The 13855-nt window shown below is 39.8% G+C and overlaps 1 protein-coding gene across 2 annotated transcripts in view; it reads left to right on the top strand.

Moving 5' to 3' along the window:
• The window catches only part of GALNT17 (polypeptide N-acetylgalactosaminyltransferase 17), a 454995-nt gene that overhangs the window by 155465 nt on the left and 285675 nt on the right, over positions 1-13855 (top strand). For both annotated transcript variants that reach the window (XM_046667386.1, XM_046667384.1), the window contains exon 2: positions 3599-3782. In XM_046667386.1, the coding sequence (XP_046523342.1) occupies positions 3599-3782 (184 nt within the window). The remainder of the gene's footprint in view (positions 1-3598; positions 3783-13855) is intronic.

Below are 13855 nucleotides of genomic sequence, written 5' to 3'. Positions count from 1 at the left end.
CCCTAATATGTGCATTTAATGTTATAGCGTTCCTTCCAAGTATTGTTTTAGCACTAGCCTACAAGTTTTGAGATGTGCTGCTTCATGTTCTATCAGTTTCATATGTCTTCTGATGGCACTATGATTGATTATTTAACCCAGGATTGTTTTAGAAGTCCTTTTAAATTGCCAAAATGTGTGGATTCTTTGTGGTATTTTTATTATTGGTTTCTCGGGGTTTTTTATTGCTTTATGTTCAAAGATGATATGTAAGAAAGGTTGAGACTTGTTTGTGTCCTGTCAATTGCTAAAATGTTCCATATGCTCTTGTAGAAAATGTGTACTCCTTATCAAAGTTCCAACAACATTTTTCACAGAAATAGAACAAAGAATCCTAAAATTTATATGGAACAACAAAAGACCTCGAATAGCCAAAGGATTCCTGAGAAAAAAGAACAAAGCTGGAGGTATCACGCTCCCTGATTTTGAAATATGCTACAAAGCCATAGTAACCAAAACATCATGGTACTGGCACAAAAACAGACACACAGATCAATGGAACAGAATTGGGAGCCCAGAAGTAAACCCACACATTTATGGACAGCTAATATTTGACAAGGGAGCCAAGAGCATATGATGGAGAAAAGAGTATGTTTTCAATAAATGGTGTTGGGAAAACTGGACAGCCACATGCAAAAGAATGAAAGTAGACCATTCCCTTACACCATGCACAAAAATCAACTCAAAATGGATTAAAGACTTGAATGTAAAACCCAAAACCATGAAACTTCTAGAAGAAAACATAAGCAGTATGCTCTTTGACATTGGTCTGAGCAGCATATTTTCAAGTCCCATGTCTGACCAGGCAAGGGAAACAAAAGAAAAAATGAACAAATGGGACCACATCAAACTAAAAAGCTTCTGCACAGCAAAGGAAACCATCAACAAAACAAAATGACAACCTAACAATTGGGAGAATATATCTGCAAACCATATATCAGATGAGGGGTTAATATCCAAAATATACAAAGAAATAATACAGTTCAAGAACAAAAAAACCAACAATCCAATTAGAAAATGGGCAGAAGATCTGAACAGAGATTTCTCCGAAGAAGATATACGGATGGCCAACAGGCATATGAAAAGATGCTCAACATCATTAGCTATCAGGGAAATGCAAATCAAAACTACAGTGAGGTATCACCTCACTCTGGTCAGAAAGGCTATAATTAACAAGACAGGAAACAACAAATGTTGGAGAGGATGTGGAGAGAAGGGAACCCTTGTTCACTGCTGGTGGGAGTGCAAGCTAGTGCAACCACTATGGACAGCAGTATGGAGTATCCTCAGAAAATTAAGCATAGATCTACCATATGATCCAGCTATCCCACTGCTGGGTATTTATCCAAAGAACTTGAAAACACAAAGACATAAAGATACTTGCACCCCTATGTTCATTGCAGCATTATACACAGTAGCCAAGACTTGAAGCTACCTAGGTGCCCATCAAGGGACAAATGGATAAAGAAGATGTGGTATTTATACATGATGGAATGCTACTCAGCCATAAGAAATGATGAAATCGGCCATTTGTGACAACATGGATGGACCTTGAGGGAATTATGCTGAGTGAAAGAAGTCAGAGGGAGAAAGTCAAATACAATATGATCTCACTCATAAGTAGAAGTTAAAAACAACGACAAACAAGCACGTAGCATTGGAGATTGAATTGGTGGTTACCATACGGGAAGGGGGAAGGGGGGAGGGCAAAAGGGATGATTAGGCTCACATGTGAGAGGATGCACTATAATTAGTTTTTGGGTGGTGAACATGATGTAATCTACACAGAATTCAAAATATATTATGTACATGTGAAAAGAAAGAAGGAGAGGGAGGGAGGGAGGAAGGAAAGAAAAGAAAGAAGAGAAAGAAGAGAAAGAAAAGAAAAGGAAGAAAGAGAAAGAAAATGTGTACTTATTAGAATAGAGCAAGCTTGTTAATTTTGGTGTTCAGTTCATCTGTATTTTTGCTAAACTTTTGTTCTTCTCATCTATTGAGTACTGAGCGATGTGTTAATATTTCCCACAATGATTGTGCATTTGTTGGTTTCTCCTTGTAATATGGTCGGTTTTTGCTTTACGTTGTTTGAAGCTATGTTGTTAGGTGCACAGCTTCCTGGTAGATTGTTGCTTTTGTAATGACCTTATTTATCCCCATAAAGCTGTTTGCTCTAAAGTCTGTTTTATCTGATGAATAGAGCCATCTCAGCTTTCTTTTGGCTAGTGTTTGCCTGGTATATATTTTCTGTTGGGATGGTGGCAGGCAGAAAAGATGTCAGAGTTCCAAAAGAACGTAGTGGACAGTGGAAATGATTCTCAGGCAGAAAAATGATGTTCACTTGAGACTGACTCTGACATGCTTTCTCAACCTTTGCTTTTGGATTTTGATAGCACAGAAAATAAATTCCTGTTTTTAGAGAAGCAGTAAAAGGGAATACAAATCTTGTCATTATGTGATGGAGGACCACCCTGTGACCAGAACAGATTTGTTGGCCTTTGACGTGCCTGGGGGTGCCTTCCTGGGAGGTTCGGATCCTCCGAGGTTCTGTGGGCTACTCACTGTGAAAGCTGAGGGAGCTGTTCACATCTCTGGTCCATGTTCTTCCTGCCAGTAGCAGCAATGAGACTTTTGTGGATAAAGTGTCCTGTGTGTATGTGCGTGTGTGTGTGTGTATGTGTGTGTGAGCACACCTGAGTATGTGCTGAATAGCTTGAGCATTTGAAGTGGCAAAAGGGAATGAGAGCCCTTAACAACGAGTTTTCCAGCTGAGAAGTAAAACCTCCTATGACTCTAGGATTTAAAAATTGCCCATCAAGCTGTTTATTGTATGATGGAACAATAGGTATAAAGCTGCCACCATCCTGGGAACTTGCAATTGCTCAGTGAAGCTTGTTACAGAGGCCTCCCACTCTACTTGGCACGGTTATCACCCTTACGGGTTTTTTTCTCTGTGATTTATTCTCAAACATTTTGTATTTCCTTTTGCCATTTAGATGAAATTTAAATAAAACCGTTATGTAAAGAACGGTGTCAGACTGTTACACACTTTAGACTCATGATAAAATCAATCTGTATGTCATTCTCTGTTCAAATGAAGCAAAAGCACCTGCAGTTTGGCAGTTCCCGTTAGCGGCTGTTCCTGTCCTGTGTGCTGAGCATCGCCTGGAGTAGCTAGCCTTGTTGTAATTGCCCCATGGAGAGACGAAAACAGGCATGAATCATAGTCGCCATTCTGTTCCGTTTTGGGTGTCCTCCTTGGTCCACATTTCTCCCAGTTTAGGTGGTCTTTCCCTTTTATAGACCCCGTCCACCCGGTTCCCAAGAGAAGGGAGAGGCTCCTCGTTTGTAACCAGACTTTAACCCCAGAACTCATAGTTGCCTTGACCTTCCTCTCAATGTAAGTGTGTTTAGGGTATATTTCTGGATTGATAGATTAGGGACGTAGTTTTTGCTGTGGCAAGTAATATTAAAATTTCCATTAAAGCTGTATCCGAATTTGAGTGACATATCCTGGTGTGATGGTCTTCAAATAATTCTTTTTTCCTTCCTTTTTTTTTAGGCTTATCCAAATCCCTCGGGCTCATTGAAGGTTATGGTGGGCGGGGCAAAGGTGGCCTTCCTGCTACCCTTTCCCCGGCTGAAGAAGAAAAAGCCAAGGGACCCCATGAGAAGTATGGCTACAATTCCTACCTCAGTGAAAAAATTTCACTGGATCGTTCCATTCCGGATTATCGTCCCACCAAGTAAGTTCTGATTCAGTCGTTCAGAGGGGCTTCCTCCATCACGTGGCAGGGTGTGGGTCAGAGCCTGGGACGTTTTCTCAGGTCCGTTGTAACTAGTGAGGGAGGTTTTATATGTCTCCTCCACGGTCAATAAACTGAGTACTGTTGGTTATGAAATAGTACCTAAATGAGAATTTAAACTTTTATAAAAGTAGTCCAGAAACATATAGAAAGTTCCTCCATACAAGAAGTTTTAAGTAAAAACAGAAATCACCATGATCTTATTACCTAGAGCTAGCGACTGATAAAATCTTAGTATATTGTCTTCGAGTCTATTTTCTGTAGAGGTTACGAGCATATGATATATTGTTTTTACCCTTTTATACATTTAATGTTATTTCATGAGCATGTTGTGATGTTATTAATCATGATCATTATTTCCATTGTTGGAGATTTAGGTTATTTTCAATTTTTCATTATTATGCATAACACTTTGATGAATATCTTCCCATGCAAGGCTTTATGTGTATTGATTTAATATTTACTTTCTTGTTTTTTTTTTCTTGTTGTTGAGGAAGATTAGCCCTGAGTTAACATGCCCCATGTTAACTGCTGCCAATCCTCCTCTTTTTGCTGAGGAAGGCTGGCCCTGAGCTAACATCCGTGCCCATCTTCCTCTACTTTATATGTGGGACACCCACCACAGCATGGCTTGCCATGCAGTGCCATGTCCGCACCTGGGATCCGAACCAGCAAACCCCAGGCCGCCAAAGTGGAGTGTGCAAACTTAACCACTGCGCCACTGGGCCGGCCCTAATATTTACTTTCTTAATCCACGCTTGTAGAAGTATAATCCTGAGATCTCATTATACGAATATTTTTGGCAACTCTAGGTACGTATTGTGATATTTTCCTCTGGACAGTTTATAGCTACCTCGACTCCTATTGGAATTTTGCTTGGCCCTTCCAGAACTGGGTACTAGCATTTAAAAACTGCTTTGCCAAGCTGATAGGTGAGAAAGTGTGTCCCATGGTTGTTTGAGCTTATACTGTTTTGTTTGACATTCTCACCTTTTAAACAGTTTGCTTGCATCTTGGTTGTCTTACGAAAGGCCTTTCTTCTGTGCACTCAGATTTAAGAATTATTTGTTTTCTTTTTGTGAAATAGAGAAAAGAGATGGGTTATTGAATGAAGATGCTGGAGGAAAACCTACTTTCTAGGCAGGAGTCCCCCTTGGCTTCTCTAACAGATTCTTCGCCTTCTATTAGATTTGTAGTGTCTCTCTTTTTCCATTCAGAGTGTGCCCTTGCTTAGAGTAGATTATTTCTTTTTCAAATGGATTTTGTACAAATCAGTTAAGTATCCTGGTTACTGAGAAAAATAGATTCAAGATAAAGAAAATTATCTTAAATGGCTTTAAAATTGCAGCATTAGCTGAGAAACCTGTTAAATCTCCCTGTCTGCCTAATAAGCATATATTCATTTTGAATCGCTAGGAAAACATATATCACCCCTGTTGGAAGCTATTTTGTGTTCCTGGACTTTTGTTCTCAAAAACATCTGGCTGTTTTCCTTTCCTGGTGCTCTCTGATTAGCCTTTCTTATTTGGATGTTGGCAAATAAACAGAGCCATTTTTTTTCACTCCTATGGGGATGAAAATGCTTCCAACATGGAACTTACTGGGAATAGTCAGTTGAACAAATGTAAATGGACACCCGTTATGTGCCACGTGGCTTGCCCCACACTAGAGGCAGAACATCAGATAAGACAGAGTCCTTGCCTACTTACTTCTTGTCTAGGGAGGGAGACAGACATGCAGGGAGATCAGTTCAGCACAGTGTGGTCTATGTGCTGTGTGTCAGGCCAGAGGTATACACAGCATATGCAGGGAGGATATGGAAAAGTTTCTTGCTTGGGGTGATGCCTGAGCTTAATCCTGAAGGACCACTGAGGGTTGGGAAATTGAGGAGAGGAGAGGGATAAGGATGGACCAGGCAGGGGAACAGCAAGAACAGAGTTGAGGGTGCAAATAAGAATATGGCATGCTCAGGGAGGAATGAGTAGCTTGATGGTGCTCTGTAGTGTAGCATGGTGGCTTGAATGTGCCACTTATATCTGGTCCCTCCTGGAACTTTATTAAGATGATAGTAAAGGACTAAACAGGATGGCAGCCCATAAGGGGCAACTAAACAGGTGATGACAGTAGTGAAGAGACACCTACAAAGGTTTGGAAAATGGAAAGAAGATGGATGAACGGTAATTGACATAGCAAACTGGATGAGGCTGAGACCCACCCTCGTGCATATGGTGGGAAGTGGTGGTAAGAGCGGAAGAATGCAGCCTAGTCACAGTTCAGAACCCTGGGCGCTTCTGAAGGCTGGGAGGTCGATTTGAATAGAAGGATTAAAGTTGTATCCCCACATCCTTTCTCCAACTTTGCACAGCCAGACACTGCCCTTGCCCACTAGGTGGAGTGTGGGAGGTTTATTCTCTGGATAAGGTGAACTCTGGGCTTTAGTTCATAAGATGTACCCAAAGATAGAGGATAAGGATGTGTACTAAATTGGGACACCCTCAGCCTCATTACCCCTTCAGGCTTTCACAACCCTATGGTGAAGAATTTGAAGAATCCACTCTGTGGAAACCATCTAGCCTAAGAAAAAGGCCAATAGATCTGACAGCTGGGGGACTTCCCCCTAAAGTGGTTGGGTTCTGCTCTTAACTATTGGTAAGGTGTACTTGCTGTAAAGCTCTGTCCATCTGCACATAGCTGTCTTAAAGAAGAAAGGAGAGCCAGGATCCCTAGACATCTCCAGGAGTCTCTGTTATAAAAGGCCTTAACAACAACAACAGTAGAAAGGCATTTGGAGGAAACAGACACTACAAACTTTAAAACTATAGTTAACGACTTAGAGAGATCATGGAATGTTTTGTTTTACTCACAAAACAAGAGCCAAGTACTATGTTAAAGTAATAATCAGAGAATAAAAAAGAAATCTTGGAAGTTAAGACAGAAGTAAATAATTCAACAAAAGGTTGAAAGATAGCATTGAGAAAATCTTCTGAAAGATAGAAAAAAAGAAATGATGAATAGAAGAGAAAAGAGTTAAAAGAATTTGATCAGTCCAGCAAGTTAAACATCAACTAATAGGTATATCAGAGAGAAAACAGAAAAAGAGAGAAGATCATCAAACAAATGAAACGACAAAATTTCCCAGAACTGTAGGACATGAGCTTTCAGATTGGAAAGTCCCACACAGTGCCTACATGATGAATGCAAAGAAAAAAGTCAAACCCACATTAAGAACTGTTAAGTGTAAAATTTCAGTACAGCCTAGATGAAGAGAAAGTCCTAGAAGTTTTCAGAGACAATATGTGGATCAAATGCAGTTGGTATTGGGTTTCACAGTAGCAATGTTAAATACTAGGAGACAAGTTGAAAAAATCATTTGCAACTTAGAATTCTATAGTTAGCCATAAAATACTTTGTGTCAAGAGCAAGCACAAAGTAAATACATTACAATTATGTAGGATCACAACAATTTTACCTTCCCTGATCTGCTTTCAGGAAGCTACTCAAGGATATACTCCAGTAAAACAAGAGAGTAAAGTAAGGAAGAGAATAGATTGAGGAAACAGGGAATTCAAACAGGAGAATACTAAGGGCATTCCCCAGAAAGATAATGAAGGGATGTTCCGGGGTAGCATTCCAGGGAGACAGCTGTGTAGCAGGCCAAGAGATCAACTGTTCCACATTGCAACAGGAGGATGGAGGACTGTAGGAGCTGTGTCTTCAAAAGGGTTGGGGGACAGAATTATTTGATTATGTAATGTTTTTGACTGCATTAGGAAGATTTATTATTATTTTTATTGAGGTATAATTCACATAAAACAATATACTGGTTTCAGGTGTACAACATAATGATTTGATGTTTGCAAAATGATCACCACAAGAAGTCTAGTTAACATTCATTACCATCTACAGTTACAGATTTTTTTTCTTGTAGTGAGCACTTTTAAGATCTACTTTCAGCAACTTTCAAATATGCAATATAGTTTTATTAACTATGTCACCGTGCTGTACATTACATCCCTATGACTTATTTATTTTATAACTGGAAATTTGTACCTTCTGACTCCCTTCACTCATTTGGCCCACTCCCCATCCATAGCTTCTGGCAACCATCAATCTGTTTTCTGTATCAATGAGTTTAGGTTTTTTCTTTTACATTCTCTATATAAGTGAGAATATACGGTATTTGTCTTTCTCTGTCTGACATTTCACTTAGCATAACACCCTCAAGGTCTGTCCATGTTGTTGCAAATGAGAAGATTTTGTTCTTCTTTATGGCTGAATAGTATTCCATTGTATATATATACATATACCACATTTTCTTTATATGTTTGTTCATCAGTGGACAGTTAGGTTATTTCATATCTTGGCTTTTATAAATAATGCTGCGGTGAACATGGGGGTGCATATATCTTTTCAAATTAGTGTTTTTATTTTCTTCAGCTAAATACCCAGAAGTGGAATTGTGGGATCATATGGTATTTCTATTTTTAATATTTTGCAGAACCTCCATGCTGTTTTCCACACTGGCTGCACCAATTTGCATTCCCTGCAACAGTGCCCAAGGGTTCCCTTTTCTCCACATCGTCACCCACACTTGTTATTTCTTGTCTTTTTGATAGTAGCCATTCTAACAGGTGTGAGGTGATTTCTCTCTGTGGTTTTGATTTGCATTTCCCTGGTGATTAGTGATGTTGAACATCGTTTCATATACTTATTGGCCACTTGTATGTCCCCTCTGGAAAATGTCTATTCAGATCCTCTACTCATTTTTTTAATTGGATTGTTTTTTTGCTGTTGAGTTGTATGAGTTCTTTATGTATTTTGAACATTAACCCCTTATCATCAGATATATGACTTGCAAATATTTTCTCACATTCTGTTAGGTTTCCTTTTCATTTTGTTGAAGGTTTTTTTTGCTTGATGTGGTCTCACTTGTTTATTTTGGCTTTCGTTGCCTTTGCAAGACTTTTTTTTCTTTTACCATTCTTTCAGAAAATTTGGGACTGAATTAATGATAGATACAGGAAAAAAAAAACACAAAACCTTGTGAAAAAGCAAAGCAATTATTCACTGCCGAAAAAAACAAAAGTTCCTCAAGAAAGGAATTGCAATTTCATACACTCTGTGGCTCAGCTGTGAACAATGTAATCGTAAAAAGGTAAATATTAGATTTTTATTTAACCACAAATTATAGTGTAACTATATTGGAAGAAGGAGGAGCCAAAATGTGTGTGTGAGGTGTGAGTAGTATAAGAAGAGTCAATCTTATCTCCAGAAACAGAAAATCAGTTGAAAATGTCTGAAATTTAAACATCAAGAAATAGTAGCATAATCATTGTTATTTAGAAACAGAGAGATTACGGAAATGAGATGAGACTGTATATGTTTTGTTTTAGTAAAATAAAAGTTTAATTAACCAATAAATGTAAATCTATCCAAAAAAATTAAGTGCCATATAGGAAGGGTAAAAATATGGTAGAAGAAAGTGTTGGAGAACTAGGTTGAATGGCATGACCACATTTGCCTTTTTAGATTATTCTGGCAGCTATATGGAGGATGAATTTGAACATCGAATTAAAGATGAATTTGAGAGCTTGCCCACAGGCCATGCATGGTAACCAGAGGTACCATCGTAAATTGTGGGCTCCATAGCAAAAGTTACCAAATTAATCATTGTTAATTGCAAATGAATCCTTGCCATCAGAGTGCGAATGCTTTACCTACAGAAGCTGCTTCTGTAATATTTGAGCCCTCGGGATATGAAGGGAGGCAGCTGTCTGGGGCCAGAGCAGTTTCCTGCCTCCTGTGCCGTCCAAGCCCAGGAAAAATTATCCCTCGATGGGCAAGATCCTTTTTGTGAAGCTCCCAAAAACCTCTCCCAAGTTTAGAGGATTTAAATTGCCTAATTTCATTGTGATTTTATACAGAATCTCAAGTTGCTTTGATTGTTATTGTTTTATTATTATGTTACTCTTGAGAAAATTGTTTCTCTTATACATATGAATGAATTTTTACGTAGTAGTGGGATTAACCATTTGTTTGTCATATTTCCTGCAAATAGATTCCAAAATGTTGTTTTTCGTTTTAATTCTGTGATTTTCTTTTCTTCCACGGGACAGATATTTTAAATTTGTATCAACCCCAAATTGTCAATCTTTCCATTTTCATTTCTTCACTGCTTTAAAGCTGAGAAAGAGACCATCCCTCAGAGTACTTATAAATATTCTTTTCTGTGTTGTGTTGCTTTTCCATGACTCTCATATTTCAATCCTCCATTCATCTAGAGTTTATTTTGGAATATGGTATAAGGTTTTTATCTTTTGTTTCAAATGTCTGTTTCTTTCAAAGCAGCTTTTTAAAAAGAATTTTATAAATAACTCTTCCCTTTCTCTTATTTGGAGGTGCTAAATGTAATACATTTTATGCTTTTTATAGATGTATATAAGTGGGCTTGTTTTCTAGGCTCTATGCTATTCCTTTGGTCTATTTTTTTTCTTTTCCTTTCTTTGTTTTTTAAAAATTATTAAAAGTGATTTGTGACTGACATCTCCAATCTGCCAGGGACTGTGCTGGCAGCGTGGAGAGGGGCAAGGCATGTCCTAGCTCCCCAGGAAATTAAAAGGGGGCAGGGGACTCTTCACAGTCCTTCGGGTTGCTTTCAGAGGGCCTTAGAAACCAAGATAAAGGAATGACCATTTCTGAAAGAGTCAGAGGGGAGCACAGAGGTGACCTTGGTCTTAATGTGAGTAGGGATTTTCCCTGCAGTGAGAAGGCTGGGCATTTAAAGGAGAGCACAGCATGTGCAGGAGGGCTGGAAACATTGTTGGGTTTCGGGGTTAGGGAAACAGCACAGAAACTTTTGGCTGGAACACAGTTTCCATGGTGAACTGTGGAAGAGTTTGGAGAGGAAGGGGGAGGCCAGATTGTGGCATGCCTCATATGCCAGCCTGTTTTAGATGGCGATGTTATCATTGTCAGTGGACGTCAGTGAAGGACTTGAGGCAAGATGGTATTATTGTTATGATCTCTTTTTTAAGAATATGATTAACTGTGGCAGAAATGTGGAGGATAGGTTAGAGGAGATAGAGGCTGGTAGCAGGATGGCTAAATATAAGTCTCTTCTCCACCCACCCAACACTTGTAGAGTGTCAATTGTGTGTGAGGCGTTGCCCAGTAGAGAGAAGAGAAAGACTTCTAATAATACAACGAGTGTTTTATTATTATCATATTGCTTTCATGGCAGTCATTTCTCTGGAACAAACCAAGGACTAAGCAGAGGTGGAGTGGAAAGGCTAGATTCAAGAAAAACTTTCTGAGAATCAGCAAGATGAGGCAGTTAATTGGGTATGGATGAAGTGGGTGCAATGAGAAGTTTCTAGCTTGGGAAACAGAGTGGAAGTGATTTCATTAACTGGGAGCGAGAATCCTGCAGAGCTTCACATTTTGTGGGGGAGATGGCAGTTCTGCTTGTCCAGGGTTCCTCATAGTTATGGTTTTCTTGAGATAACCACACGAGACAAATCTGTCCAGCTTTATTCATTATTTGGCTATGTCTATGCAAGTGAGGAGGTGATGTTTGGTGACACCAGAAGCCAGACAGGGCTTTATAAATCCCCCACTCCTTTCCCTTGCTGAGATACACGATTCCATCATACCATGGCATATTAGTTATCTGCTTGCCCAATTATCTCCTAATGTGGGGGAGGGACCACCTAGCAGCAGAGAAATCTGTCTGTGCTTATTAAAGCCACTGCTGACATCCCTGCACACGTTTTATGGCTTGCCTCCTCCTCTAAGACCGTGCAGGTAATTTATGGGCAGTTTCTTTTGCTCTTATCTTCAATTTCTCCTTTGGCCTCCTGCTTGTAAATCCAGATGTCAAGTTTCTTTGGAATTCACTTTGCTTCACTCCGAAAGTCTTCTCTTTCCTTTATTGCCACAAGTTCTAACCTGTTATATTCCAACAATGTCTGCTTTGGACACGTACGGTGTGAGACATCTGTGGACCATCTTCACGTCATGTCCAGTGGACAGCTGTGTATTTAGGTCTGGAGGTCGAGAATGCTGTCTGGGCTGACCATGGAGGTTTGGGAATCGTCTAAGCGCAGTGGGTAGTTTAGGTTGAGTCTGCGTGCGTGTGTGAGTTGTGTGCGTGTGTGAGTTGTGGTGTTTTAATTTAGTAGACTGAATCTATCCTTGGTCAAGACTCAACTCAAGTTTTCCCTCCTCTGTGAAAAGGAAACCTCTGATTATTGAAGCTGTGACTGGGCTTTTTTTTTTCCTGAATCATTCTTCTGACAATAGATATCCTGTGCCTCACAGGTTGGTTTTCAAATAGAGTGAAAGCACCTTAAAGAGGGTCCAGAAGCCTGTGTTAAACTTTGTCTTTTACAGGCGTGGGCACAGAGGGTAGCTGTCCAATAAATACTTGTTGGTTGAAATAATAAATAGGTGCATGCTTAGGAGTGTCTCTGAATCACTAACAACAATAATTATTCCCTTTTATTGACTGCCTTTTATGTTTTTGTCGCTGTGCTGCATGTTTTATTGATCTCGTTTAAATTTAACCACTCTCTGAAGTAGCTGTTACCATGTCGGTTTTATAAATGAGGAAAGGGTACTTTGAGAGGTTGAGCAACCTGCCTGAGGTCACACAGCTAGTGAGCATGGGAGCCTGGAGTCAAACCCAGCTGTGTGTGCGCCTTTCCCCACACCACTGCCTCCTCAGGCACTGCCTGCCTGTCCTTCCACATCTGTGGAAGGGAGCCTTCTACTCCACACTGGTCTCACCAACAGCGAAAGACAGTCTGAGTCTTCGAGACAGGACAGTTTCTTTGGGGAATTGTGTGTGTCTGTGTGGGTGTGGTTGTGCCTGTGCATGTGCATATACTTCCTTCATTTTCTCTTCTTTGTCCTTTTACCCCTTCCAACTGTAACAAAATTCTACTACCAAAGGGGCTGTATCTTGAATTTGATTAGCTGTTGCCCACGAAGGCCTCCTAGTATGTAGTGTCATATAGTTGACACCCTCTTTAAGGGATTCAATATGTTTCTGTAAAACCCAGGAAAAATAAATAGTGTAATAGTATTAGGTTTAGGAATTGTCTTACCATAGAGTTGATTTAGCCTGGAGGCACAACCAAGAGATCACGAGAGAGTACGGACTTGGAAATCTGTCTGAGTTCTGATCCTAGCTTTGCGTCTTACTAGCAAGTGACCTTGGACAAGTTATTTAACTTTTCTGTGCTTCAGTTTCCTCATATGCAAAATAGTGATGTAATGATATCTACTTCATAGAATTGTTGTGGGGAGTAAATTGGTTGTTATATCATGCGAACTGCAGAGACCAATCTACCAGGCATTAGTCTAAGCCTTCTCATGTATTAATGATATCCGATCAATAAATGTTAGCTGTGATTATTTTTAAAGATCCTTTTCTATACATACCCCTTATCCTTAAAACACCTTGCATGTAATGAGGGAATCTTCAGAGAAGAATCTGTGTGAAAACTGTATGTCTCACTCTAACATGGAAAACTCAAGTCTAGGGTAATGAGTATTCCCTCGTCCCCAAGTCCAGAGAGGAATCCAGGGGACTGGCCTCAGACAGATGCCAGGCGATGATGAGTGCCTGGGAAGGGCACATTTGCTTCCTAAGGCTCTTTCAGGCCAGGTCAGGAGGCTCAGCTTTGGGATTGGGAAAGCCGATGGGGCGGCCTCAGCTGCCTCCTGCTTCTGCTTTGCCATCATCAGTAGTGGTCAGATCAAAAACATAGTGTCATGTGTGTTCTTACTCTTTCACAAATTGAAATAACTATTTCCCCCACATATTAAAATAATTTTTCCATGAAAAGGGCTGAATATTAAAAAGCACATTTTAGAGTGTTTCTCAAAGTGAGGTCTTTGGAGCTTGCTCAAATTGTAGGTTGCTGGGGCCTACAGAGTTCCTGGCCTGAAGGCTTGGCCTCTTTCTATGAATTAATTCCTCATGTTGAGAACCTCTGAAATGGTGAAGA

This window comes from Equus quagga, chromosome 7 (genome assembly GCF_021613505.1).
Source record: "Equus quagga isolate Etosha38 chromosome 7, UCLA_HA_Equagga_1.0, whole genome shotgun sequence".
Taxonomy (NCBI): domain Eukaryota; kingdom Metazoa; phylum Chordata; class Mammalia; order Perissodactyla; family Equidae; genus Equus; species Equus quagga.
Note: the sequence above shows the minus strand (reverse complement) of the source record. Positions and strands in the feature narration are given on the sequence as shown.